The sequence below is a fragment of the Hemicordylus capensis genome, chromosome 2, assembly GCF_027244095.1.
Source record: "Hemicordylus capensis ecotype Gifberg chromosome 2, rHemCap1.1.pri, whole genome shotgun sequence".
In the NCBI taxonomy this organism is placed as follows: Eukaryota; Metazoa; Chordata; class Lepidosauria; order Squamata; family Cordylidae; genus Hemicordylus; species Hemicordylus capensis.
Genome location: NC_069658.1, coordinates 53,925,985 through 53,951,951, shown reverse-complemented (window position 1 = coordinate 53,951,951; position 25,967 = coordinate 53,925,985). Strand labels below are relative to the sequence as shown.

The 25,967-nt window shown below is 42.2% G+C and overlaps 1 protein-coding gene across 11 annotated transcripts in view; it reads right to left on the bottom strand.

Moving 5' to 3' along the window:
- XRCC4 (X-ray repair cross complementing 4) overlaps positions 1 to 25,967 on the bottom strand; it is a 197,554-nt gene that overhangs the window by 90,536 nt on the left and 81,051 nt on the right. For all 11 annotated transcript variants that reach the window (XM_053296240.1, XM_053296232.1, XM_053296239.1 and 8 more), the window contains 3 exons: positions 24,058 to 24,224; positions 17,654 to 17,806; positions 11,169 to 11,272 (listed from right to left, as the gene is read on the bottom strand). In XM_053296240.1, coding sequence (XP_053152215.1) covers positions 11,169 to 11,272; positions 17,654 to 17,806; positions 24,058 to 24,224 — 424 coding nt within the window. The remainder of the gene's footprint in view (positions 1 to 11,168; positions 11,273 to 17,653; positions 17,807 to 24,057; positions 24,225 to 25,967) is intronic.

The window sequence follows — 25,967 nt, the reverse complement described above, 5'->3', positions numbered from 1 at the left end:
CTATTTATAAATAGGTGCCATAGATTTAAAGCAAACAGGAATAGGACTGCAGGCCAAGATGTTGCAAAACCAAAAGAAGTGGACAGCATTATAGTTACATTTATGACATGTTATTTCCAGAGTAGAGTGTTCTCTAATGTTCTGAGAAAATTAGGCCACTATTAAAATATTGTAAAATATCACAAAGAAAGAGTTCTCATTACACAAAGATATACTTGACTGATAGTTGTAGCAACAACCCAGAAGACTGGCTATTTTTGAATTTAAAATTGCCCATTTTTCAATCATGAAGAACACTGCCCTTGGATTTCTTACCACTCAGGGACAAGTCATGATGTACACACACCCATTTGCAAGAAATTTCTTGTTTGAGTTAATGTCTACCAATTTACGAAGGTGAGAAATGTTCCCTCTATGCTCATTCCCACTTACTTTGCTAATTTGTAAGCAGTAATTTCCATTGAACCTTTAATCTTTTGCCCATACTTCCAAAGGAAATGTAGCACAGGTAATTCTATGTTCTCTCATAAAATTATTCCTATGGGAATCTCCCTATTACTTTTTTTTGAAGTAATAAATATTATTCTAGCCTGAGAAAAAGTCCAATGGAACCGTCTGACTAGAGGGTCAAAGATCAACCTTAGGAGGTCATGCTTGGATGCTACGAAGGATTCTCATTCAAGAAGCTGATCTTTGCTTTGCCATTAGTTTACATAACTGCATATTTAGTCTCATTTCAAGTCTCTTATTTCAATCTCACTGAGAAAGAAAATAACCGCATCCCAGTGATTTACTCTTCAGTGGCTCTTTACTACCAGAACACCTGTTATTTTCTTCAAATCTGTTTTCACTCATAACAGAGCTGTGTTGATTTTGCTACCCAAGTATATCAAAAGACAATAAAATAAACACCACTTTAACAGAAACCATGTTCCAAATCTTTTACATAATGTAAATTGTCAACTTAAACACAAAGGCAATTGGACTTTGCATTTTCTCTCAGAACTGAAGAGTTTTTAGATTTGCATACAAATGCAGAGTTTATGAGGATGTGATGTTGCAAAATAAACTTAAAAAAAAAACACCTGTTACACAGTTGAACACACTAGTATGAAGGAAACTTAAGAAAAACAACCATAGGGAGCTCAGTGGTGTAGCAAAGTATAAGAGTTCTTGGAAGCTTCTTATTTAAATCCAGACCACACTGTACCTAATATGGACCATCATTAAGAAGCCTAACCTTCTGATATCAGTTAGTATTACTGTACTGATCTTTATGGCTAATGCTGCATTTAGCTCCCCACTTTGGAACATCTAGTGGAGATGTTCCTCCCTCCCCTACAATGTTTGTGACTGCTGATGATTAGGGGAAGGGCAGGGAGGATGTGTCAGGAAACATGCTCTACTACATGTTGAATGTGTGTGGTAGGAGCAGAACTAGATGCAGTGCTGCCAAAAGCAGCAACTGCTTGTTTAGTGTAGTATCTCGTTTGGCCCCAAGTGGCATCCTATATTGAGGATTTTCTGTTCAGTAGTAGGATGCCATTTATTTACTTAAACAGTTAGAATAATCAGCAAATCAGATTCACTTGGACCCAGCAGTGGTGCTTTAATACTTCTGTTTAATAGAATAAGATTACCCAACAAATGAGTAGTGTTTTCGTGCAGTTAGAGCCTTGCTTTGTTAGCACCACTGCTTACACATAGTAAATTTCAATTTTAAAATGATGAAACCAACCAACCAAGTTGTCCTGGCTGCTGAAATTTCAATCACAGCAACTTGTGAATAAGCACCAGATATTAGCTAAGTAATGAATAGAGTGCTTTGATTAGTAATTTGTACCAAAGTGCAACACTTAAATGTTATGAGAAGAATGAGCAAATAATAATAATAACCTGGATAAAGTACTCTTTGCAGGTCAGAGATCTGAGGATAATTTTGCCAAAAGACAGCTGTAACAGCTAGTCTGAGCAGCAGTGTAAGTAAACAAAATAAAACTGCTTCCCAGAGCTGCTGTGCTTTGCCAAAGAAAGCACAGTCAGGTAAGAGCTATAAACAGCCAAGAGACCTGTAAACATTACACTCTAATTTGTTTTGAACATACAAAAAAGTAAAATGATTTACAAAGATCCTTCCAATTCAAGCTATGCCCATGTCGTGTCTGTTTCAAATCTGCTTAAAACCAATGTCAGAGCACTGACATTGCCTCGATGTTATTTATAGTTTTACGAATTAATGCAAGAGCAATTTCCTATGTAAAGTGCTAAGCAGTCTTTGTTTCTTTCTCTGAAAAGGCTACTATGTTCTTGCTAATTTTATTCTCTATAAGCTTTTGGTTTTGCAAAAGAAACTGCATTGTTAATGTACGGACATTTTGTGGGCAAAAAAGCCAATTCCCTCTGCTACATATAACAGAATTCTATAGGATTTGTCTCCTGCTAACTGAGCAAAGAGGCACCTGGTGATCCTATGGCAATATTTAGCAGGGGGAGAACTACTGTCCCTATTCAACCTCTTATAAAAGTTGTATATACTTGAAAGGTATGGAAAAGAACAGTCCTGTAACTAAGCAAGTAAACTACTCTACTTTCTAAGTAGTGAACTGAACTGGTCAGAACTTTTAATTAATAATCTTCTATTTTATTAATCTAGAAAGAATCTGTGAGTAACATAGTCTGTACCCTTACACCTACAACACCACATTACCTCAACACAAGACCTTTACATACACAGATCCTGAGATCCAATATATTAATACAAACAGTGGCAACAAAAAAAGGGAACGCTGAGTGGAATAAAAATAATAACATAAATTCAAATAAGTGCATTATAGAAGTTCCCCTCACAGCAATTACTGTTGTGTAACTCAGTTTGGATGTCAACCTCTGGTCATTAAAAAAATAGATTATAACCTAAACTGGCAATGGAGAATTTCTGCTTCCACATCAAAGTTGACACAATTCCATTCTTTTCAATGTTGATATAACTGAGATCATTTTCAATCTGTATGCGTAATTCTCACTGGTGCAACAGGAGCTGGTTTCTACAGAATATGTTGATAATATGGGAGCTAAAGACTTCAGATCTGTATGCAACACCGTATCAGAACGTTTTCTTTTGTTAATTACCAAATAATAAAACCCTAATGTGAAATAACAAGGGTTATTCTGAAGAAATTATTTCTAATGTAAAACAATCAGGCCCTCCTCTATTAGACACATTTACTTCTTTATTTCTCATAATAATGAAGCAGAATACAGATCTCACTGTCTTCATCATTTTGCCATGCCAGTCAACCCACCTCCAACCAATTTATGCAATGACCAAAAAGCTGGTACTAATAGAAGCCTATGTTGACAGCTTCCATTTAGAAAAGGGAAAAAACAGATATGTGAACGTTCCACAAGAGTGAGCTGTCTTTCAAATGTCTGTTATATGGCAATATACATTTGCAGAAACGTTTTTGGAATTAACAGCTTTGCACTCCTAAAGTTTTGCCCCTCATGTGGAGGTGCAGATAATGAACAGGCTATTTCACATTAGCCACGAGAAACAAATTTGCAGTAGCTAAGAGATAACAACACAGAAACCTGAAATTAATTTAGCATTTATTTTAAGAACAGCAATATTCTGCACATTCTCATACTCTGGAGGCTAGTGATACTTCCACTTAATCATAAAAAGGGATAAAAATATTATTCATATTGCTGCTGGGTCTGTCTATTTTTATAAACCTCTCATGCTAAGTTTTACAAATCTTTAACACCCTATTGAAAGTGTGTCTGTCACACTGTGCCAATGGAGGAGTGGGGTGGAGTGTCCTGTGGAGAGCTTTTCATCATGAAGATGAAAGAGCTTTTAGGCCTTTCAGACTGAGACTCACTGGAACTGTATGAAAGCAGATGCTGTCTTTTTAATAGCAATTATTACTGCACTTTGGTGTAGTAATAAATCCTTTCCTGGTCATTTTCATCATATAGGAATTGCATTAATTAAACTGAATATTATTTACTTTAGTGCCTTTAAGATTGGCAGTGATAAAGTTTCCTGAAGATGAAGGGAGTTTTAGGGACAGAACATCCGAATTTTTTAAAGTAAGAATCTTTTAAATTTTTAAAAGAAAGAATCAGAAACCACCAGCCAGACCTAAATACATCCACAAAATATTCTGCACTCTTCTTCTGGAGGGATTCTAGACTAATCAACTGCCAGGAACCAGACAACTCAATCAATCGATGGAAAATTTGCTTCTGTGGATTGGATCTTTACCATTAGGTAAATGGACCATTCTTCTTTTATTTCTCTCTAAAGGAAGATTCTGGGACCCAGACAATGACATCAGCTGCCAGAAACTAGGGATGTGCACAAACTGATTTTTTTGATTCAATTTCTGCTCAAAACAAATCACCCAATGGACAAATTCCGAAAGAGTGGAGTACCACTGTTATAGTGCCAATTTATAAGAAAGGCGAAAGAAATCTCCCCTCGAATTATCGGCCTATTTCACTGTTAAGTGTAGTCAGCAAGCTGTACGCCAGGCACCTTTTAGCCAAACTTCATGCCTGGATGGAGGACGAGAGTGTTTTGGGGGATGAGCAGGCCGGGTTTAGAACTGGACGATCTACCATTGATCAGGTCTTTATCCTCCGTCATTTCATTGGGAAATATGGAGATAAGCCTGGGTCGGCTTTATACGTGGCTTTCATTGATTTCAAATCGGCGTTTGACTCTATATCTAGAGGACTGCTTTGGGAGAAGCTAGCTCAAACGAACATCGACAAGCAGCTTCTTTTTTTAATGCAACAGCTTTATGCAGGCTCGAACATCAGGGTTAGATGTCATCCTAAAGACGAACTCTCACAACCTATACCAACCTATAAAGGAGTGAGGCAGGGATGTATCCTTGCCCCCTCGCTTTTCAATTTATATCTCAATGATTTGGCCCCTTGTTTAACTGACCCTAGCCTACATTCGCCATCTGCAGCAAGTGTGTGTATTCCTCTACTTCTTTATGCAGATGATGCTACTATTTTAGCTAGGACCGCGGTGGGCCTGAGGCGAGCATTGAAAAGATTAGCCCTCTACGGTAGAGCCAATTATCTTTTGATCAATCACTCAAAATCCAAAGTCATGATTTTTTCAAGAAGGCACAGGCTGTTAAGATGGTCGATTGAGGATCAACAGTTAGAACAGGTCTATACATATAGATATTTAGGTGTGACCCTGCAAGCAAGGGGTTCATGGAAGGCGCATACAGATCAAGTTACTCTTACTGCACGGAGAAGTTCTCTGGCTATCCGGAGATTTTTCTATTCTAAAGTAGGTGAGATCATTTCGGCCGCCTTGAAATTATTTGCGGCCAAAGTCAGGAGCCAGCAGCGCAACTTGGTCTTTTTCCTTCATACAAGTCTATGGATGCAGTTCAAAATGACTTCCTTAGGGCTCTACTTAGAATACCTAGATGTGTCCCCAATGCATTATTAAGGTTTGAGTTGGGTGTTCTGAAGATCGAAGTCTGGGCCTGGCTGTCTATTTTGACTTATTGGCTTAAAGTCAGATTTTCACCCCGAGGATGGATTTCCCTTATCCTGGCTGATGTATTCCAGCCCACCTGGAACCAGGCTATCCAGGACAAAATTGTGTCCTTGGGTCTGTCTATGGACTACCTGGTCCTGTTAAGTCACAACCAGGCCAGGCAGATCCTGAAACAAAGACTCTTGGACTTCGAAATCCAACAAGAACTTTCCCGAATCCCTGATTGCACTAAAAGGAGGCTGGGTTTGAGCAGTTTTAGTTGGGGCCCTGCTGCTTACTTGAATGCCCTGAGCTTGACATGCTATCAGAGGGCCTTTTTTAGAGCAAGATTTGATGTTACCCTCAGCGGTGCTCTCAGGGAGGTTTCTGGGGATTCCTAGAGAGGATAGATTATGCCCATGTGGTATGGGGGAAGTGGAATCCATACAACATGTTTTGTTGCGCTGTCCATTATATAGAAATTTAAGATGTTCCTTACTTACTCCTCTTCTGACACCCTTCCCAGGTTGCTCTGGAGATTTTTATGTTTCCTATCTTCTTGCGGATAGAACTTTAGATGTCACCTTTAAGGTGGCTAAATTCTGTTCTATTGCAGTACTGTTGTGGCAGCGAGCTTTTCCTTGATTAATTTTAAAATTTTTATTGATTATATGTTTGTGGATATCCATCTATATATTTAAATATTTTACTTCCTTATTGTATTTCTCTATGCTATGAGATGTTGTTATGTTATGTTATGCTGACCTTGGGTCGCAAATAAAGAACTTTGACTTTGTTATGTATCCAAATCTAACCCCTCCCCCCAAATCACCCCAGATTCGATTTGTATTTGCTTTGATTCAATTCGGATCAATTTGGACCACTTAACAAGGTCCTAGGGGCACCAAATTTGGGTGGTGGGTAGGTCCTAATGGGTGCCACCAAACAACCAGATTTCCAGGCAGTGGGACACTTGGTTGATATTAATGATTTTTTTTAGTTTTTACTGATTTGAACATTTCTGCCATAGGAAACAATGGGGATTCAAAGTTGCCATATCCTAACCCTAACACGGACCGGACTGGCCTGCCGGGCAGTAAGCTGGATGCCCGGTGAGCCCCTCGCCTCTGCACCCTGCTGCCTCTGGATTTGCGCCTTCCGCCCTCTTCCTGAGCTCCCTCCCGCCGGTGCTTGCCTCTCTCTGCAGGGAATCTCTTGCAGGGAATCTCTGCAGCCAGACAGGCTGCTGCTTCAATCGGGCGGCTTCCCTTCCCTCTCTGATGCTAATGTTGTGGTCTGCTCTGCATTCTGCCAGGGAGGGTGCAAGAGTGCATTTGCGCTCCCTTTGAATGAATGTAGAGTTTAACGGAGATTGGCAGTAGCAGAGAGTAATGCAAGTGTTAACATTTCTCCCAGCCAGATTGGTTCTTCTGGAGTCTGTCTTGTGCTCCTCCCCCTCCCCCCCTTGGATTTGTGATTACAGAGCCCGCCAAGCTGCTTGGTCTCATTCAAGAAGGAAACGCAAGCAACACATTTGGTTAAAAAAAACCCAACTATTTGCTGATTGTTTTGTGTGTGATTTGTTCTCCTTAGTCAAGGTACCATGTTGGATCTCCCCCACCCCACCCCCGCAGGAACCGTGTGTGTTTTGTACAGGCTAGAGAAGTCTCTCTCTCTCTGTGTGTGTGTGTGTGTTTTTTAAGCTTAACTGTTCAAGTGCAAACTTTTAAGAAAAATCCTCATCCCTACAGTATACTTTCTTGTGAGGAAATTAGTCAAGCAAAAGTATTAAGAGCTTTGAAAAGAATGGCGTGCCGGCGGGGAGGAGCAATGCGCTAACAAGTGTAATAATAATAATAATAATAATAATAATAATAATAATAATAATATAATGGATCTGTTGTTTTTGTTCCTGCCCCTATCTCTAATCTGGTCTCTGTGTGTGGGTTTCTTTCTCCCTGCCACCACCCTTTATTAAAAATATTGATATGCAGCTTTTTTAAGCAACAGAGTTCTCAAAATGGCTTAAATAGCAAAAGATGACAAAATGGCTCTCTCAACATGTTTCCCCTTTTAAACATTTTTATTTTATTTTGGTTTGTGCTAGTAGCAGGCTCCCCCACCAAAAGTCTATTTTTGTACACTTGCTTCAAAACAAGGCTTTGCAAATCAGTTCACAAGAAACTCATTTTTAAAACCCCTTTGCCCATGAAACTCCTTTGCCTCTGAGTACCAGTTGCAGGGGAGTAACAGCAGGAGAGAAGGCATGCCCTCAGCTTCTGCCTGTGGCTTCCAGCAGCATCTGGTGGGCCAGTGTGCAAAACAGGATGCTGGACTAGATGGGCCATTTGGGGCCTGATCCAGCAGGGCTGTTCTTATGTTCTTATGAAATGATTGGTTGTCTTTAAATTCTACAAAATTGGGGTTACTCTATATATGACATTCTGCTGTCCTATTTGAAATCAAAATGGTGTCTTTTCTTTCTGTAGTATATAGACACACATTTCGGACTCCTGCCTCAGAAGGCTGGATGGGGAAGGAGCAAGGCTGGTGGGGAGTAGGGGTGTGCACAGAACCACAGAGCTGCGGTCCGGCACTGTGGGGTGGGTTCTTTTAAGGGTGGGGGAGGGTTTACTTACCCCTCCCGCTGCTTTCCCCCATCCAGCGCGCGTATTCCTTGTAGTAATTGGGGCGGCAGGATACCTCCCTGCTGCCCCTTCTCCCTCTTTAGTGCAAAAGGCTGGATGGAGCCTTTTGCGCATGTGCACATCGCGCGCAGCTTCGCGTCTCCCCGACTGACTAGCTAAACTAATACCAGTATTTATTTTACAACATCTAAAACCTCTAATACAGTGATAAAATTAAACAAGACAAAAAACAAAACACCATCCTTGGGAGACGAAATCACACACTACATCTTGCAGCCTTCCCACCCATCTCGGAGGGAAGAAGAGAAGCCGACAGAGGAGGGGCCGGTATAGGTTGCCCAGTCCGAGCGACAGCTTCCAAAGGGGCCCCTCTAGCAATCTCACCTCTCTCAGTTTAACCCTTAGACGGACCTTCCGCTGCCAGCAAAAAGGACTCCTTCAAAGAGAGCGCCAGGAGAGGCGGAAAGAAAGGCCATTTATTTACAAGGAAAAACTCCTCACTCCGGAGTGTGCACGTTGAAGAAGGATGGCAGTGTACGCTGCGCACTCTCGTTCTGGCAGCAGGACACATCTGCAGGCATCCAGAGGGTCGGGGAGACGCGAAGCTGTGCGTGACGTGCGCGTGCGCAAAAGGCTCCGTCCAGCCTTTTGCACTAAAGAGGGAGAAGGGGCAGCAGGAAGGTATCCTGCCGCCCCAATTACTACAAGGAATACTCACGCTGGAGGGGGGAAAGCGGTGGGAGGGGTAAGTAAACCCTCCCCCGCCCTTAAAGGAACCCACCCCACCCGAACCAAACCGGCCAGGTCCGGACCGGTCCGGACAGTCTGGAGGCCTTTAGAATGGCCTCCGGACCTGTCCAGACCCATCCCTAGCGGGGAGTCCCTACTTGGAGAGGGAAAGAGCCAGAGCTGGTTGGCCTGGTTGGGGCACCATGAGGCTCTTCTCTTCTCCCCCTTCCCCACAAAAAACCCAAACACCACAGGCTGGCTCCTGCAGCCCAGCAGCCCTTGTCTCACACATTTATCCACTCCCACCAGTTATTTATTTTCTCCCCCCCCCCCCCGTCATTTCTCTTCACCTCCATTTCTCTGCAATGATATGCTTAAATATTGTTAGGAACTGAAAATAATTTTCCTCTCTTGGGTAGGTGTATAGGGCTGAGGGGTGAGAGGGCAGGCATCTTGTGGAAATTGGTGGGGAGAGAGAAAACTTAAAATAGTGCTATTGTAGTGCTGTTAAGATGCCATCCACTTCATTTTCTAACAAACTTGCAGGAACTGGATTACATAGGAACACATATATCTAAACTATTTAATTAGTATAGAATTGTGCTTCTTAATAGTTACAAGTGATACTTCATTTGAATTATTTATAGTAACCTAGAAGTAACAGAAAACAGAGGTCAGATATCAAAAGTTAACAGAAAAAAATAATATATTAAATGAAACCCAAAAATTATGGTGAAACCCACCCATTCTGCTCAAAAAATTGTAAACTGCCCTGAGCCATTTCGGAAGGGCGGTATAAAAATCAAATAAATAAATAAATAAATAAATAATAAACCTGGCGCCCTCCTCACATAAATTCCCCCACCCTCTCAGTGCCCCCAGTCCAGCCCTGATCCCCAGCTTTCATTAAAAAAAAAAAAAAAAAAAAAGCTCTAGCCCTTGTTATTATTTTCCAAATGTTTAGATTCTTTGGTGTCTAATAACTTTTCCTCATCATGAATTCCTATGAGGATTCATTGCACACCTTCATTTCTTCTGTTCATTTTGACTGTCACTGGGCAGTGCCATCTGTCAACTGCCATGTGTCAACTCCCCCCCCCCCCACACACACACTGGGGTACTCAGTTGATTTTTGAGGAATTTTTGAAGTGTTTATATTCTTTGGTGTCTTCATTAGACACTTTCATTTCCTCTGATCATTTTGACCTCACTGCTTTGCAGGTGGGGAATTAGTGGCATCCCATGTTCCAACTACCCCTCAACCCACAAGCCACTGGGTACTCAGTTTGTATTTTAGGAATTTTTGAGGTGTTTAGACTCTTTGGTGTGTAATGAATTCTCATAGGGATTCATTATGAAGAAAGGTTTTAGACACCAAAGAGCCTAAACACTTGAAAAAAATCCTAGAACATAAACTTAGTATTACCCCACTGCCTTGTGGGTGGGAGTGGGGTGTAGTTGGCACACAGCAGTTGACAGGTGGCACTGTCGAAAAGACAGTCAAAATGAATAGAAGAAATGAAGGTGTGTAATGAATCCTCATAGGGATTTATTGAGGGAAAATTATGATACACCAAAGAATCCAAACACTTGAAAAATAGTGACCACACATTTTGTTCCATAACTCCACTTCTACAAGGGCTAGAGCTTAGCTTTCTGAAAAAAATGAAACCTGGGAATCTGGGGGAATTAATAGGAGGGATCCGAATCTTGAATCGATTCTAATCGAATCAGGCGCAATTCAAATTGGATCCGAATCGAGCCAATGGACCACAGGGGTGATTTGTTTAGTCCCTAAATCACCCAGATCAGCTAGATCCAGGTACAAATTGATTTGTACCTGAGTCAATTTGCACATCCCTACCAGAAATCTGGAGAGACTGCTACAAACATCCCCACACATCCCTAATATATTGTGCCTTTTAATTGTAAGCCCCATTGGGAGTCAATCTTATAATAACAATATAGGAATGAAATAATATATTCCAAAAGTGCTGTCTACCAATGACATTTTTCACTTCCAAACCATCATGTTAATGTCTTAAATATAAAGAAAATAAAAGAGAATCAGCCTATTCTTGTTAACCTAGTTTGTCAAAATTCATGTCTTAAGTTAAATAGTAATTTGTATATAATTTCAGAGACATTTCATTTTATGTGTTTGTATCAGCATGCTGAAGAGTAGTCCAATAAGTAGTTTTTGTCTTTATTATGCAAAATTCCTGTAAAGTTAAGGTCACGTCTGTGATCTTGCTAATAAAACCCGTCTACCTTACCTAGCACTGGCTTGGAAGGCTGTGATGAATTGTTGCTTTCCTCATCAGTGCTTTCTTCATAATCTTCTCTTTCAAGTTTACTCTCAGATGTAGTCACAGTGTCCCTAGAAAAAGACAGGCATTTTCTATTCATGTAAGGTACTATTTTAATAATGGTCTACCAACAGATATGGCAGCAACATCTCTGTTCTGAAGAAAATGAGTGCAGATAACCAGGAACGCAAGTGTGAATTGCTAGAAACATGGGCTTGAATCCAGAGGATGAGTGGAAGGACAAGATGTCTTAGGGCTTTTGCACGTGGACCCTGAATATGTGAGGCAAGCATTGTGTGGATTAAAACATTACTCAATTTTGAGTAATAAACTTTAAACCCATATCAGCAATGTCAATTTTGAGTAATAAACTTTAAACCCATATCAGCAATGTCAATTAACCCAGAGTGCAGGTACAATTTTGTGGCTAAAGGCAGAAGCTGCTTGCAATTACTGCCTTCCCCTTTCTTGGGCAAGCAAACTGGGCCTGAGAACAGCAGCAATGATCTATCTGCGGCTAGTTCTTCAAGCCACACAGTTGTTATTATTATTATTAGATTTATATCCTGCTCTTCCTCCAAAGAGCCCAGAGCGGTGTACTACATACTTGAGTTTCTCCTCACAACAACCCTGTGAAGTAGGTTAGGCTGAGAGATGCGTGACTGGCCCAGAGTCACCCAGCTAGTATCATGGCTGAATGGGGATTTGAACTCGGGTCTCCCCGATCCTAGTCAGCACTCTAACCACTATACCATGCTGGCTCTCATAACACAACCAACACAAACGGTTGGTTGTGTTATGGAAGGTTTGCCTCTGTCACCCTCCATCCAGCCTCTTAGTACACCCCTCATGCCTCCTAGCTCCGAGTGTGTGAAAAAGCAAACCCCCAAACAGAAGTCCATTCCCAGACCCCCCTGGAAAGCCCTGAGAGGCTGTTTCATTAATTACACTTCACCATATACCAGGGGTAGGCAACCTTTGGGACTCCAGCTGTTGCTGAACTACCACTCCCAAATTATGACTGGGGATGATGGCAGTTGTGGTTCCGCAACAACTGGAGTCCGAAAGGTTGTCTACCCCTGCTATACAGTGCTTCTGGCTGCTCAATAAATTGTGGCTGGGGATTGTGGGAGTTGTAGTTCAGCAACAGCTAGAGTCCCAAAGTTTGTCTACCCCTGCTAAACACTACTTCTGGTTGCTCACCAGTAATGATAGTGGGGTGGGTACAGAGGAATCTCTGTACCCACATTAACCTGCTGTTATGATCAAAAGCTACTCCCATTAAATCACTGGGCACTAAAGATCAGAATGCCCAGAAACAAAACACACCATCAGTGTGGAGTAAGATCAAATTAATTCCCACCAAAGGTCAACCAAGGTTGGAATCAAAAAATCCTGATCAGCCCCATTGGCAGCTAGCTATCCCACAGTGAAAATGGGAGGACAGGTGGGTGCCTAGATAAATTCCAAAGAAGCTATTAGAAGGGCAGGGCTAGTTTATAAATCTAGATCTAGATTTAGACTCCTCTTGTGTGGTTAGGCTGGATCAATTTCAGTTTGTGACTCCTGAGGATGTGGACAAGCTGCTCGGAACAGTGCATCCTACCACCTGTCTGCTTGATCCTTGCCCAATGTCGCTTATACTGTCTGGCAAGAGGGTTGCTGTGGAGAGCCTGGTGGCAATTATAAATACCTCTCTGAGGGAGGACAGGATGCCTCCTTGTTTAAAGGAGGGAATTATTAGACCTATTCTGCCTTGGACCCCTCGGAGTTTAGTAGCTACATGCCTGTCTCCAACCTCCCATGGTTGGGCAAGGTGATTGAGAGGGTGGTGGCCTCCCAGCTCCAGGAGGTCTTGGAAGAAACTGACTATCTAGACCCATTTCAAACTGGTTTTCGGGCAGGCTATGGGGTGGAGATTGCCTTGGTCGACCTGATGGATGATCTCCAATTGGGACTTGACAGAGGAAGTGTGACTCTCTGTTGGTCCTTTTGGATCTCTCGGAGGCTTTCGATACTATTGACCATAGTATTCTTCTGGAACGTCTGAGGGAGTTGGGGGTGAGAGGCACTGCTTTGCAGTGGTTCCGTTCCTACCTTTCTGGCAGATCCCAGATGGTGTCGCTTGGAGACTGTTGCTCTTCAAAATCTGAGCTTTTATATGGGGTCCCTCAGGGCTCAACATTGTCTCCAATGCTTTTTAATATCTACATGAAACCGTTGGGAGAGATCATCGGGAGATATGGTGCTGGGTGTTATCATTATGCTGATGACACCCAAATCTATTTCTCCATGTCAACATCATCATGAGAAGACATATCCTCCCTGAATGCCTGCTTGGAAGCAGTAATGGGCTGGATAAGGGATAACAAACTGAGACTGAATCCAGACAAGATGGAGGTACTTATTGTGCGGGGTAGTCACTCAGGAAGCGATATTGATCTACCTGTTCAAGATGGGGTCACACTTCCTCAGAAGGAACAGGTACGCAGTCTGGGAGTGCTTCTGGATCCACACCTTTTCCTGATTCCCCAGGTTGAGGCAGTGGCCAGAAGTACTTTCTATCAGCTTCGGTTGATACTCCAGCTGCGTCTGTTTCTTGAGGTTCATGATCTCAAAACAGTAGTACACTTGCTGGTAACCTCCAGACTTGATTACTGCAATGCGCTCTATGTGGGGCTGCCTTTCTACGTAGTCCGGAAACTGCAATTAGTACAAAATGCGGCAGCCAGGTTGGTCTCCGGGTAATCTCGAAGAGACCATATTGCTCCTATATTACAGGAGTTGCAGTGGCTGCCAATATGTTTCCAGGCAAAATACAAAGTGCTGGTTATAACCTATAAAGCCCTAAACAGCTTAAGCCCACGAAGAGAGCATCTTCTTCTGCATGATCCCCATCGTCCACTGCGTACATCAGGGGAGGCTCATCTGTGGCTACCTTAGGAACATAGGAAGCTGCCATATACTGAGTCAGACCATAGGTCCATCTCGCTCAATATTGTCTACACAGACTGGCAGTGGCTTCTCCAAGGTTGCAGGCAGGAATCTCTCTCAACCCTATCTTGGAGATGCCAGGGAAGGAACTTGGAGCCTAGACGCTCTTCCCAGAGCAGCTCTATCCCCCAAGGAGAATATCTTACAGCGCTCACACTTCTAGTTTCCCTTTCGTATGCAACCAGGGCAGACCCTGCTTAGCTTAAGGTGACAAGTCATGCTTGCTACGACAAGACCAGCTCTCTTCCCATAGGTCGACACACCTTCATGTCGTCTGGTGGCCACCCAGGGACGGGCCTTCTCTGTTGTCGCCCCAAGACTTTGGAACGCGCTTCCTGTGGGAATAAGATTCTCTCCATCTCTAGCAGCTTTTAAAAAATGTCTAATGACTTATCTTTTTACCCAGGCCTTTTAGCTTTTTAACTTTGTAACTTTTAAAATTTTGGATTATTTATTGATTTATTTTAAATTGTTTTTAGTATTTAATTGATTTTAATTTTTGTTTTTGTTGTGAACCAACCTGAGACCTTGGGTTGGGGTGGTATAAAAATGCGCTAAATAAATAATAAATAAATAAATATTGTCCTGTCTGACATCTTTTCCTGAGCATCATTGCATTGCGTCAGACTGTGTGACAGGCCTCACTGGTGGCCAGTCACAACTTGACATCTCTTGGAAGTAAAGGAGAAGGAGCAGCATTCTATGAACTCTTGAGCAAGCAATAGTGGAATATTTCACAAAGTACAGAGACACAATGTATCAGAACAAGAAAATGGTGAAGAAGGAAGATACCATCTGGCAACATGTAAACTCTAATGGACCATTAACATTTTTAGCCTACTTTCTAGTAGGCTTATGAAATCACCTGGCATTCTGTGTGTGTCCCTATCAACTTTGCAATGCTTGGACCAAAATGAAGCAAATTAGGTACAGCTATAGGGACACATAGGGACACCTCAATGGGGTAGTTTGTGATGATGCCATCCACCCCAATTCAAGATGGCGGACATGTGAACATTTGAGGCACAAGTGGGTTAACTTGTGGACTGTCTAACTGATTTGGACCAAATTTGGTACACTTGTAGTGAGTGACACACAGGGCCACCTCAATGGTGTAGTTTCTAATTATGTCATCCACCCCAATTCAAGATGGCATACACGTAAACATTTGAGGCACAATTGGGCTAATTTGTGAAACACATAAGCGATTTGAACCAAATTTGCTGCAGGTGGAGGGTCACATAGGGATGGCTCAAGGGCATAGTTTGTAATGATGTATTCTACCCTGATCCAAAATTGCAAACATCTGAACATTTGAGGTGCAAGTGGGAACTGATTTGGACCAAATTTGGTAGAATTATAGGGACACATACACATAGTTTGTGATGATGTCAAGGATATATATATCTTATGTCTCCCACCCCTGGCCTCCCCCTCTTCCCCACCCCCCCACACTTCTCCTGCATTGGTTGTTTCTTATTAGTTTAAGGGATTTATTTTCTTTCCCCTCTTTTTCTGCTATATTCACATATAGCAGAATTATTATAATATTATTATTACTATCCTTATTATTACTATTCTTGATCATGTTTATGCACTGTAATCTTATTGCAATAAAAAGAAAAGGTTTGTGATGATGTCCTCCACCCCAATTCAAGATGACAGACACACAAACGGCTGAGGTGCAAGTGGACTAACTCATGAACTGCCTAACTCGTTTGCACCAAATTTAGTCCAGTTGTAGGGACAGTGAAAGTAAAGTAGGCAGATTAGCTCTTACTAGAAAAAATTTTTTTAAAGAGTTTGGACAAACAAAAGAACTGTTCCGGATTTTGATTAATTTTTCCCATGCCATTTCCCCCCCATTTTTGACTTCTGTTAAACCAGAAACAACTCTTCTGTGAAAAGAGGATTTCCACTAGTGGAAGGGCACAGTTAAATACAAGCCATTGTCACTGAACAATGTTTCACACAAATATGACCAATATCCCTCAATAAAAAACCTTTAACATCTTCAAAACTGGAACCCACTATTACAAAAGTCCCACTTTCAATTTTTTATCCTGTCTCCATTTGTTTTCTTCTCCTACCTTTGTTTTTTCTCCCACCTTTCTTCCTCTTCAGCCTGTTCTTTCCCACGCTGAATTTGAATTTTAAGATTCATCACACATTTTGCATAGCACAAGCCTGATGGTTTCTATTCAGTACTAAACTACCTGATAGTATTAATGGAATTCCAGCACAAAACTTGTAAAACTGTCTGCTCTTCAGAACTAAGTATCGTGGTTGTCCAGCCACCAGCCCTTCTCCGCTCACCTGGCCAGCTGGAGGGGTCCCAGAGGTGAAACAAGCTAAAGCAATAAGGTTCTCAACAAGGTTCTCGGCACATCAGCCCACTGAGAACCAAAGTCAGACTGACATGGCCGGTGGAGGCAGAGGGCAGCAGCAGGATGGAGGGCCAAAGAGAAACAGGCAACGCAAGGGAGCTGGGGAAAAAGGAAGAAATTGTGGAAGAGCCAATAAAGGCAGGGAAAGGGCAGGGCATTGGGAGAATGTTGCTTCTGTGCTTCACTATTTAAACAGGCGCCAGCCAATGACGATGCCGGCAAATCTGAGGACAAGTCTGGGACCTACGGAGAAAGGCTAGACACAGTGTTGCCAAAATGCCCTTGCCAGTGACAGTGTGGATTGCACCGGTGACAACAGGCGGCCATTGCCACCATAGTGGTATTTAAGAATAGCTCAATTAAAACGTAAAAACACCTACCAGAGAATATAGCAGAGCAAAGAGCAACACCACAAAGCAGAAACAGACAAAAGATCCAGCAGGTGTAGGATATTATCTTCTTTTAACTCAAGAAATATATTCCTCAATGTATTTCAAGCAATAAAATCTTCATCAGGAGGAGGGGAAAAAGAAGTTGACTTCTATAATTTGCCCCTGTTCAACCCAGCCCAGCGTTTCTCCAGTGGGTTTTATCAGTGTGTGTGTGTGTGTGTGTGTGTGTGTGTGTGTGTGTGTGTGTGTGTGTGTGTTAGGTTGTGAGCAGTCTGGGGAAAGGAAACAATTTTCTGTTTCTATAAATTGCTTTGAGAACTTCTTGTTGAAAAATGTTATATACATATATTTTATAATACAACAGTTTTTTTGATGGACTGTTTTAGGAGTAGGATCATGACATAATCAGGCTTGTAGAGATATTAATGATCAGTTACCTGCGCAGGAGTCAGTACTTCTTTTTGTAGCTGGTTTTCTAAAGAAATTATTATAGACGTCAACTTTTCTGTCCTCTGATGAAGAGCTTTTAGGTCAGAACACATTAGGGTTGAAATTTGTACTCTTCAATCAATCAACTAGACTACAGCATCTGCTGGAGATTTTACTTGTTTCAGATAATGTTGCTACATCTCTTTCAAGCATGGGTCTTAGCAGCTCAATTAAATTAATGACATAGTACCTTGTTTGTGTTGTTTCTGTTACAGTTTCTTCAGCTTCTCTTAAGGTTTTCTGTAAGCTTCTTATTTTTGCCTTCTTTTCATTAAGGACCAAAATAAATCGTGAATAAAGCTCATCCTCTAGTTGTTCTTTAGCGTCAACACATTTTTGTAACCTTAAAAAAAAAGTAAATATACTTCACTTTTACAAGAATAAGCAAGGCCTCTAAAACGAATTGATGGCATTGACAATTCAAATAAAAAGCACATGGCATAGCCAAAGATGTGGATGTTAACTATTTACCATAATACAACTGAAGCACGCCTCATTTGTTTTAATGGGGGGATTTGTTCAAGAGTGCTATAGCACAATACTGCAACACACACACACACCCATCTCCTGCACCACCTGTTTTCGCAAAACCAAGTGGTGTTTTTGCATTAGCACAGACTTGCTAGCACTGCCAGCAATTCATTGCTCTGGATGTCAGCTGCTGTTAATAGAATGTTTACTTTCAATAAAAAATTATTTACGTTGGAAAATGTATGTAAAATTAAAGATATTAATAAGAAGCTCCTACAACATTTATTCATGTGTGTGTGTGTGTGCGCGCTAAAAGTTGTAAAGGCAGTAATCTGGTCACTATACAAGCATAGTATAAACTTTAACAACTTTTGAAACCTTAATGACTTTGGGAAACACTGCATTCTAACACTCTACAGCCAATACTACCATTACCTGGTTAAAGTAATGGTTTCACAGCCACAACCTAGCCTTGCGGGGTGGTGGACCTATTAAGATGGTACACCCAAGATGGCTTCTAGACCCAGTAAGATTCCAAAGCCTTGGAGGGTTTTAATGTTGCTGCTGCCAGTGATTCTGTCAATGCCCTGGTGGAAACCTAGAAAGTCACCAGGGCAGTAGACACGATTGCTCCTAAGCATCCCTTCCGACTGAGCCCCTGGTGGCGCAGTGGTAAAACTGCCGCCCTGTAACCAGAAGGTTACAAGTTCGATCCTGACCAGGGGCTCAAGGTTGACTCAGCCTTCCATCCTTCCGAGGTTGGTAAAATGAGTACCCAGAATGTTGGGGGCAATATGCTAAATCATTGTAAACCGCTTAGAGAGCTCCGGCTATAGAGCGGTATATAAATGTAAGTGCTATTGCTATTGCTATTGCTTTAAAAGTGGCCCCTTGGTATACAGAGGAGTTGTGGGATCTGAAGCAGCAAGATAGGCAACTGGTACGCAAGTGGAGGAGAACTCGGCTCGAAATTGACATGATGCAGCATAGAGCCCATTTGAAAGTTTATGCGGAAGTGGTGCGTGCGGCAAAAAAACCCCAATTCTGGTCTGCATGCATTGCTTCTGCAGGTTCATATTCAGCAGAGTTGTCCTGGATTGTGAGGCGTTTGATTCAGGCTCCTTCCATTATGAACCTGTCTCTGGAGACTATTCTGCTGTGATGCTTTTAATAGGTTCCTTGTGGACAAAATCTCTTGTAATCTGGATGACTTGGACTCCACTGATTTTGCAGAGTCTATTAAGGTGGTGTCCAGCGATCCCTCTTTCAGTATTTGATTGGATTAGTTTCAGTCTGTGATGCCTGAGGACATGGACAAGCTGTTTGGAGTGGTGCAGCCTACCACTTGTTCTCTGGATCCTTGCCCAAGTTCGCTGCTTCTATCTAGCAGGGAAATTGTTGGAGATGGCCTAGTTAATATCATTAACTCATTACTGAGGGAGGGTAGGATGCCTCCTTGTTTGAAGGAGGCAATGATTAGACCACTTCTTAAGAAGCCTTCCCTAGATCCCTCAGTGATGGATAGTTATAGGCCGGTCTCCAATCTCCCTTGGTTGAGCAAGGTGATTGAAAGAGTGGTGGCTAATCGGCTCCAAGCAGTTTTGAAGGAAAAAAAACTTGTCTAGACCCATATCAAACTGGCTTTAGAGATGGCTATGCGGTTGAGACAGCCTTGGTCGGCTTGATTGGTGACCTTTACCAGTGAATCAACAAGGGGAGTGCAACTCCGTTGGTTCTTTTGGGTCGCTTAGTGGCGTTTGATACCATCAACCATGGTATCCTTCTAGATCGCCTGGGGGAGTTGGGGATAGGGGACACTGCTTTGCAGTGATTCCGCTCCTATCTCTCAGGCAGATTCCAGATGATGGAGCTTGGTGACGGTTGGTCTTTGAAATGTGAGCTGTTATATGGAATCCCCCAGGGCTCCACTCTGTCACCAATGCTTTTTAACATCTACATGAAACCACTGGGTGAGGTCATCAGGAGGTTTGCTGCTGGGTGTTATCAGTATGCCGAGGACACCCAAATCTATTTCTCCTTTTCATCTGCATCATCAGGAAATTGTGTTCATTCCCTAAATGCCTGCCTACAGGCAGTAATGGGCTGGATGAGGGATAACAAATTGAAACTGAATCCAAACAAGATGGAGGTGCTCATTGTAGGGGATCAGAATCTGAGGGATGAGTTAGATCTCCCTGTGCTGGATGGGGTTACACTCCCCCGGAAGGAGCAGATATGGAACTTGGGAGTACTCCTGGACCCAGGCCTTACCCTAGTATCTCAGGTGGAGGCCATGGCCAGGAGTGCTTTCTAGCTGCTTTGGCTGATTCGACAGCTGCGTCCATTCGTTGAAGAGGATGACCTCAAAACAGTGGTGCATCAGCTGGTAACTCCAGGCTTGAGTACTGCAATGCGCTCTACGTGGGGCTGCCTTTGCACGTAGTCCGGAAACTTCAGTTAGTTCAAAATGCGGCAGCCAGCCATATTGGTTTCTGGAGTAACTCGGAGAGACCATATTATGTCTGTTTTTTAAACAGTTGCACTGACTACCAATATGTTTCCGGGCAAAATACAAAGTGCTGGTTATTACCTTTAAAGCCCTGAACGACTTGGGTCTGAGCTACCTTAGAGAGCACCTTCTTCTGTATGATCCCCATTGTATGTTGAGGTCATCTGGAGAGGTCTGCCTCCAGTTACCATTGGTATATCTAGTGGCAACTCACAGCCAAATCTTCACTGTAGCTGCTCCTGACCTATGGAATGCATTTCTGGCGGACAGCTGTAATTTAGGCTCATTGTTGGCCTTTAAGAGAGCCCTAAAAAGTTACTTGTTTGGCCTGGCCTTCCAAGGTTTGTAAATTGTTTTAAAGTATTCTTTATTGCTTTAAATGGTTCTGAACTGATTTAAATTTTTTAAAAATATTGTTTTAAGCAGTGTGTTTTAAATTGTGTTTGTTTTTATGTTTTTTAAACTTGTTGTACACCACCCAGAGCCTTTGGATGGGGAGGTCTAGAAATGTCATGCATGCATGCATGCATGCATGCATACATACATACATACTATTTGTGGATACTTTCAAGATACTTCATATACTGAAATGTAACAGGAGTATTTCAGTGCCTAAAGCCATCCAAGCAGCACTGGTTAAGGCAGATCTGGCCACAGTTACCCATGCCTTAGTCACAGTGTGGCTGGATTACTGCAATGCGCTCTCCACATGGGGCTGTCCTTGAAAAATATTTGGAAACAATTGGTGCAGAATGTAGCTGCCAGCATTCTCTCTGGAACTCACTCTGAACATATTATACCTGTTCTGAAAGAGCTGCAGTGGTTGCCAATTAGTTTCTAGATCCAATTCAAGGTGCTGGTTATTACCTTTAAAGCTGTTAACAGTTTGGGCCTTGGATACTTGAAGGACCATCTGCATCCAAGGGTTTCTGCCCACCCAACAAGATCATCAGGGGGCCTTTGCTCTGTGTGCTGACATTGAGAAAGGCTAGATTCTCGTGCACACAGGACAGGACCTTCTCTCTTGTTGCCCCCAAACTCTGGTATGCTCTCCCAGTGAACATTCACTCTGTGACAGTTGTTGCTGTTTAAAAAAAAACAAAAAACTAAAGGACTTTTTATTTTCTTAGGCTTTTAGCTCCTAGAGGCTGCCAGGTTTCTCAGATTTCTTGTGTTTGTTTCTTTTTGTTTCTTGGTTTGGGAAACTCTCCTCCTAACATTTAACATGGTGATTCTCTTTATTTAGCAGGGGGAGAATAACTGGCCCTAAGCACAGTACCTCCAGTGACTGTTGCTGGTGTCTATCTTATGTTTCGTTTTGTTGTTATTTTTGTTGTTGGTGGTGGTGTTTTATGGTTTGAATGTATGATTTTAAGGTTTTAAATGTAACTTTTACAGAATTTTATTGTATTTTAACTTTTGTAAACCGACTTATGCATTATGAAAGTCGGTATAAAAATTAATCAATCAATCTCTGTATAAACAGAACAGAGACAAAAATGAAGGAACGTAGGAAGCTGCCATATAGTGAGTCAGACCATAGGTCCATCTTGTTCAGTATGTCTACACAGACTGGCAGCGGCTTTTTCAAGGTTGCAGGCAGGAATCTCTCTCAGCCTGATCTTGGAGATGACAGGGAAGGAACTTAGAACCTAGGTGTTCTTCCAAGAGCAGCTCCATCCCCTAAGGGGAATATCTTACATATGAAGTCTCCCATTCATATTCAACCAGGGTGAACCCTGCTTAGCTAAGGGGACAAGCCATGCCCACCACAAGACCAGCTCTAGATGTGCCACAAAATGAACATCTTGTGTTGGATAGCTTTGCCAGAAAGTTGCAGCATAATTACTGAAGTCCTAATCCAAAACAAACCAACAAAAGACACCATCCTCTAACAGGGCTCCACTGCTGCTAAGATGCTACAAAGGGATCCAAACAGACCAGTTCATGTTATTCCACATGCACTACAGTGAATGTAGTCTTAACGCTACATTTGCAGCTGTCTGGTTGGAAATGTGTTCCTACAATGGAGTTCTGTCACTGGACTGGGGAAATGTCTATACATAGCAGTTTTTAAAATTATAAACTTTAAAGATCTTTATATCCATTAAACATATGTTTGAATGTATTTGGAACTTTATAACACTAGCCCATTAAAATAAAACCCCAGCAGATACACATTTTACAGCTTTACATATTAAATGTTCATAAAAAGAAATAATCTTATGAACTATTAACTTAGTCTGCCCTGATATGTTTTATGGATATGTTCAATAGCTGATAAATAATTCATCTAATTTAAATGCAAATGGCTAAGCATCATTACCATATAGATCAGCCCAATAACTCTTAAAAGAAAAATCATATGTCCTAATCAACTACCAAGAGAATTTCCATATATAAATCAAATTTTAACTATTTAGTATGGTGGGAATAAACCTGCACAGATATAGTAAAAGAACAAAAGAAAGAAAAAGAAAAACACACTACTAAAATTAATATCTTTACCCAATTAATTGAGAAGCAAATTAAAACAAATGTTTCAGGAAACTAGGACAAGTTCTGTGGAGCTTGTTCTACTCTGTATCATTTGGATTAAAAAATTCTGCCTCTGCTGACATACCATACAAATCAGTTGGAAAATATATCTGGGTTTTTAGTACGAAAAATCCCTGTCAATATTTGAATTGTTGCCTTTTAGATGGTAAATCAAAGTTAGACAGCACTAAATTTTGGTACTATAATTGTGGGGAAAAATAACTGATTGAAATTAATGTCAGCAGCTAGCTTCTTGGTTTAATGCAGAACTGTGACATGTAAGGATTCTAGAAGTCACAAAAATCAGACAGCTTCTTCCTATAAAAAGCCAGATATGTGAGTTCTTAGAACATTTTTTAAATTGCCGTACTTAATACATAGAGGGCATTTTTCATTTGCAAATGTAATAATTAAGTAAGTAGTGCTTTTATTTGTACCTCTCCCCATTTTAATCTAGAAGTGAAACGGTGGATTGCTGATAGGGTTTGTACTCCAGTAGAGAATTTATTCAACTGCCACAACCCACAACCTGCCTATTCATGTGCAATCTCTTGTTAACATGATCAGTCATTACTAATTGACAGCTTTTCTGCTAAAAATTCATTTATATTAATTATTATGGACAAAAACCAAAGAACATATGGTGCAGAAATTGATTTACACATAAGGGAACATTTCTATTTATTGAGTACTTCTGTTTTACTGTATAAACAAGCACAGTATAAACATTTTATTGTGCAATAAAATGATTCACACATTATGTACACTGCATTGAACTCCAAAATACACCTGTGAAACACATTTGTGAATCTCCTCCTGAGAAATTAGGGACATGGTCTTGTATCCAAGATAACATCCATCAATTTTCAACATACCATACTACTCAAGAGCATTTAAGGTTTCTACAGCCATATTAAGTGCACATTTCAACACTTACATAAGTAGAATAAAATATGTAATAACGGGAGTGGGGATGAGAATAAGCTATGATTACAATTGCTGGGTGGGTAGATTGAAGGAATCAATATAAGCAAGGCCAAACAAAGAATATCCACAAATGTTGTTTTTCAACTTACTTCCCCTGTATATCATCCAGATCACTTAGAAGTCTTTCATTCTCTTTTTGCAGGTGCTCATTTTTGGCCTGCAGTTGCGCTACAGAGTCTAGGCAATAGCTAATAAGCTCTTTAATGACTTCAGCTGGGCTGGAGACTTTTTGCAGCTTCAACAATCCAAGTCTAAACTAAGACAAAAGGAACAACTTAGTTACGTGATTAAAAAAGGTCAGGAAACCCTTTTCAAATACCGTATTTTATGGAGTATAAGACACACTTTCCCCCCTCAAAAAATATCCACCCAAATTCAGGTGCGTCTTATACTCCGATTCAAAATGGCAGCCGTCGCTGTGTGCGCCTGCACGTGCTGTGGCGGCCCTTCTTCAAGGCGCCCTTTCCCGCAGTGGGGAGCGCCACCATGGATGGCCCTTTGCCCAGGGGGGACGCAGTGGTCCTGGGCATGCTTGGTGGTCCTTCTGAGGACACGGTGGAGTTTAGGGCTTGTCGGGAAAGAGAGTGGGGAGGAGGAGGAAGAGGAGGAGGAAGGGCAAGCAGGGAGGATTAGCTTCCCACCTCCCTTCCTCTCTCGCCAGGGCCTGCCGGGGCCTGCCGGGAGCAGCCTAGTCAGCCCACCCGCTGCCACCCTCCCCGGGCTCCCTCCAGTTGCTGCCCCAATGCTGCTGCAGTGAGGGAGGCGGCTGCGCCGCCGCCCTCTGAGGGGACGCGGGGCCCGACCCAGACACGAGCCTGCACAGGCGAGCGCCAGCCCGCAGGAGCCACCAGAGGCACAAGAGGAGGTGGAGAAGGAGGTCCCGGGCGGGCTCCGCCGGCGGCCGCAATGAGCAACAACCAGCAGCAGCCCCTGCTGCTGCAGCGGGTCACCAACGTGGGCTCGCTGCTGCTCACCCCGCAAGAGAACGAAAGCTCTGTATTGCCTTCACAGACTGGCAGCGGCTTCTCCAAGGTTGCAGGCAGGAATCTCTCTCAGCCCTATCTTGGAGAAGCCAGGGAGGGAACTTGGAACCTTCTGCTCTTCCCAAAGCGGCTCCTTCCCCTGAGGGGAATATCTTGCAGTGCTCACACATCAAGTCTCCCATTCAGATGCAACCAGGGCAGACCCTGCTTAGCTAAGGGGACAAGTCATGCTTGCTACCACAAGACCAGCTCTCCTCTCCTTTAGGTGTGCTACTAAAATGCATCACACAGAATTAAAAAGCATAACAAGACCTGGAGAGGATAAATCACATATGCAAACTGATGTTGCTAAACCCATAAGGTATTTAGGACGAAGTTCTTCCACAAGAACCTGACTGGCAGCTGAATCATTCATCAGAGACCCATCTCTGTGTACCTCCTTCTGAGCAGGGGCATAACTATAATAGGGCAAGGGGGGACCTTTATTTGGGGGACCCCTGCCTCGGGCCCCCCACCAGAGACATGTCTCCCCCACCCAACGCCCGCCAGAGCTTCCTTGAATATATATTTTTTTTAAAATAGAGGAAGGCAGTGACGGGGGGCACATTTTAAAATTTTGTCTCTGGGCCCACTCTGACCTTGTTACACCCCTGCTTCTGAGATCAGGCAGATGGATACTGGAAAGAAGCGTCTTCTGTGGTGGCACCCAAACTATGGAACATTCTACCTAGATACCTTAATCTGGTGCCATCTCTGTCATCTTTTAGGCACCAGACAAAGTCATCCTGTTCTCTCATGCTTTTAATGGCATTTAAGATCCATTTAATGATTTTTAGCTGCTGCCAAAGGCCACAACATCTAGAAGCCCATTTGAGAACCTCTGCTTTAACTGATTGTTGTCAGCTTCTTTGTTTGTATTAAAAGATGGTATAAATTCTATAAATAAATAAAATCAATCCAATAGCTCAGGGCAATGTAAAGCCCTAAACAGCTTGGGCCCTGGGTATTTAAGAGAA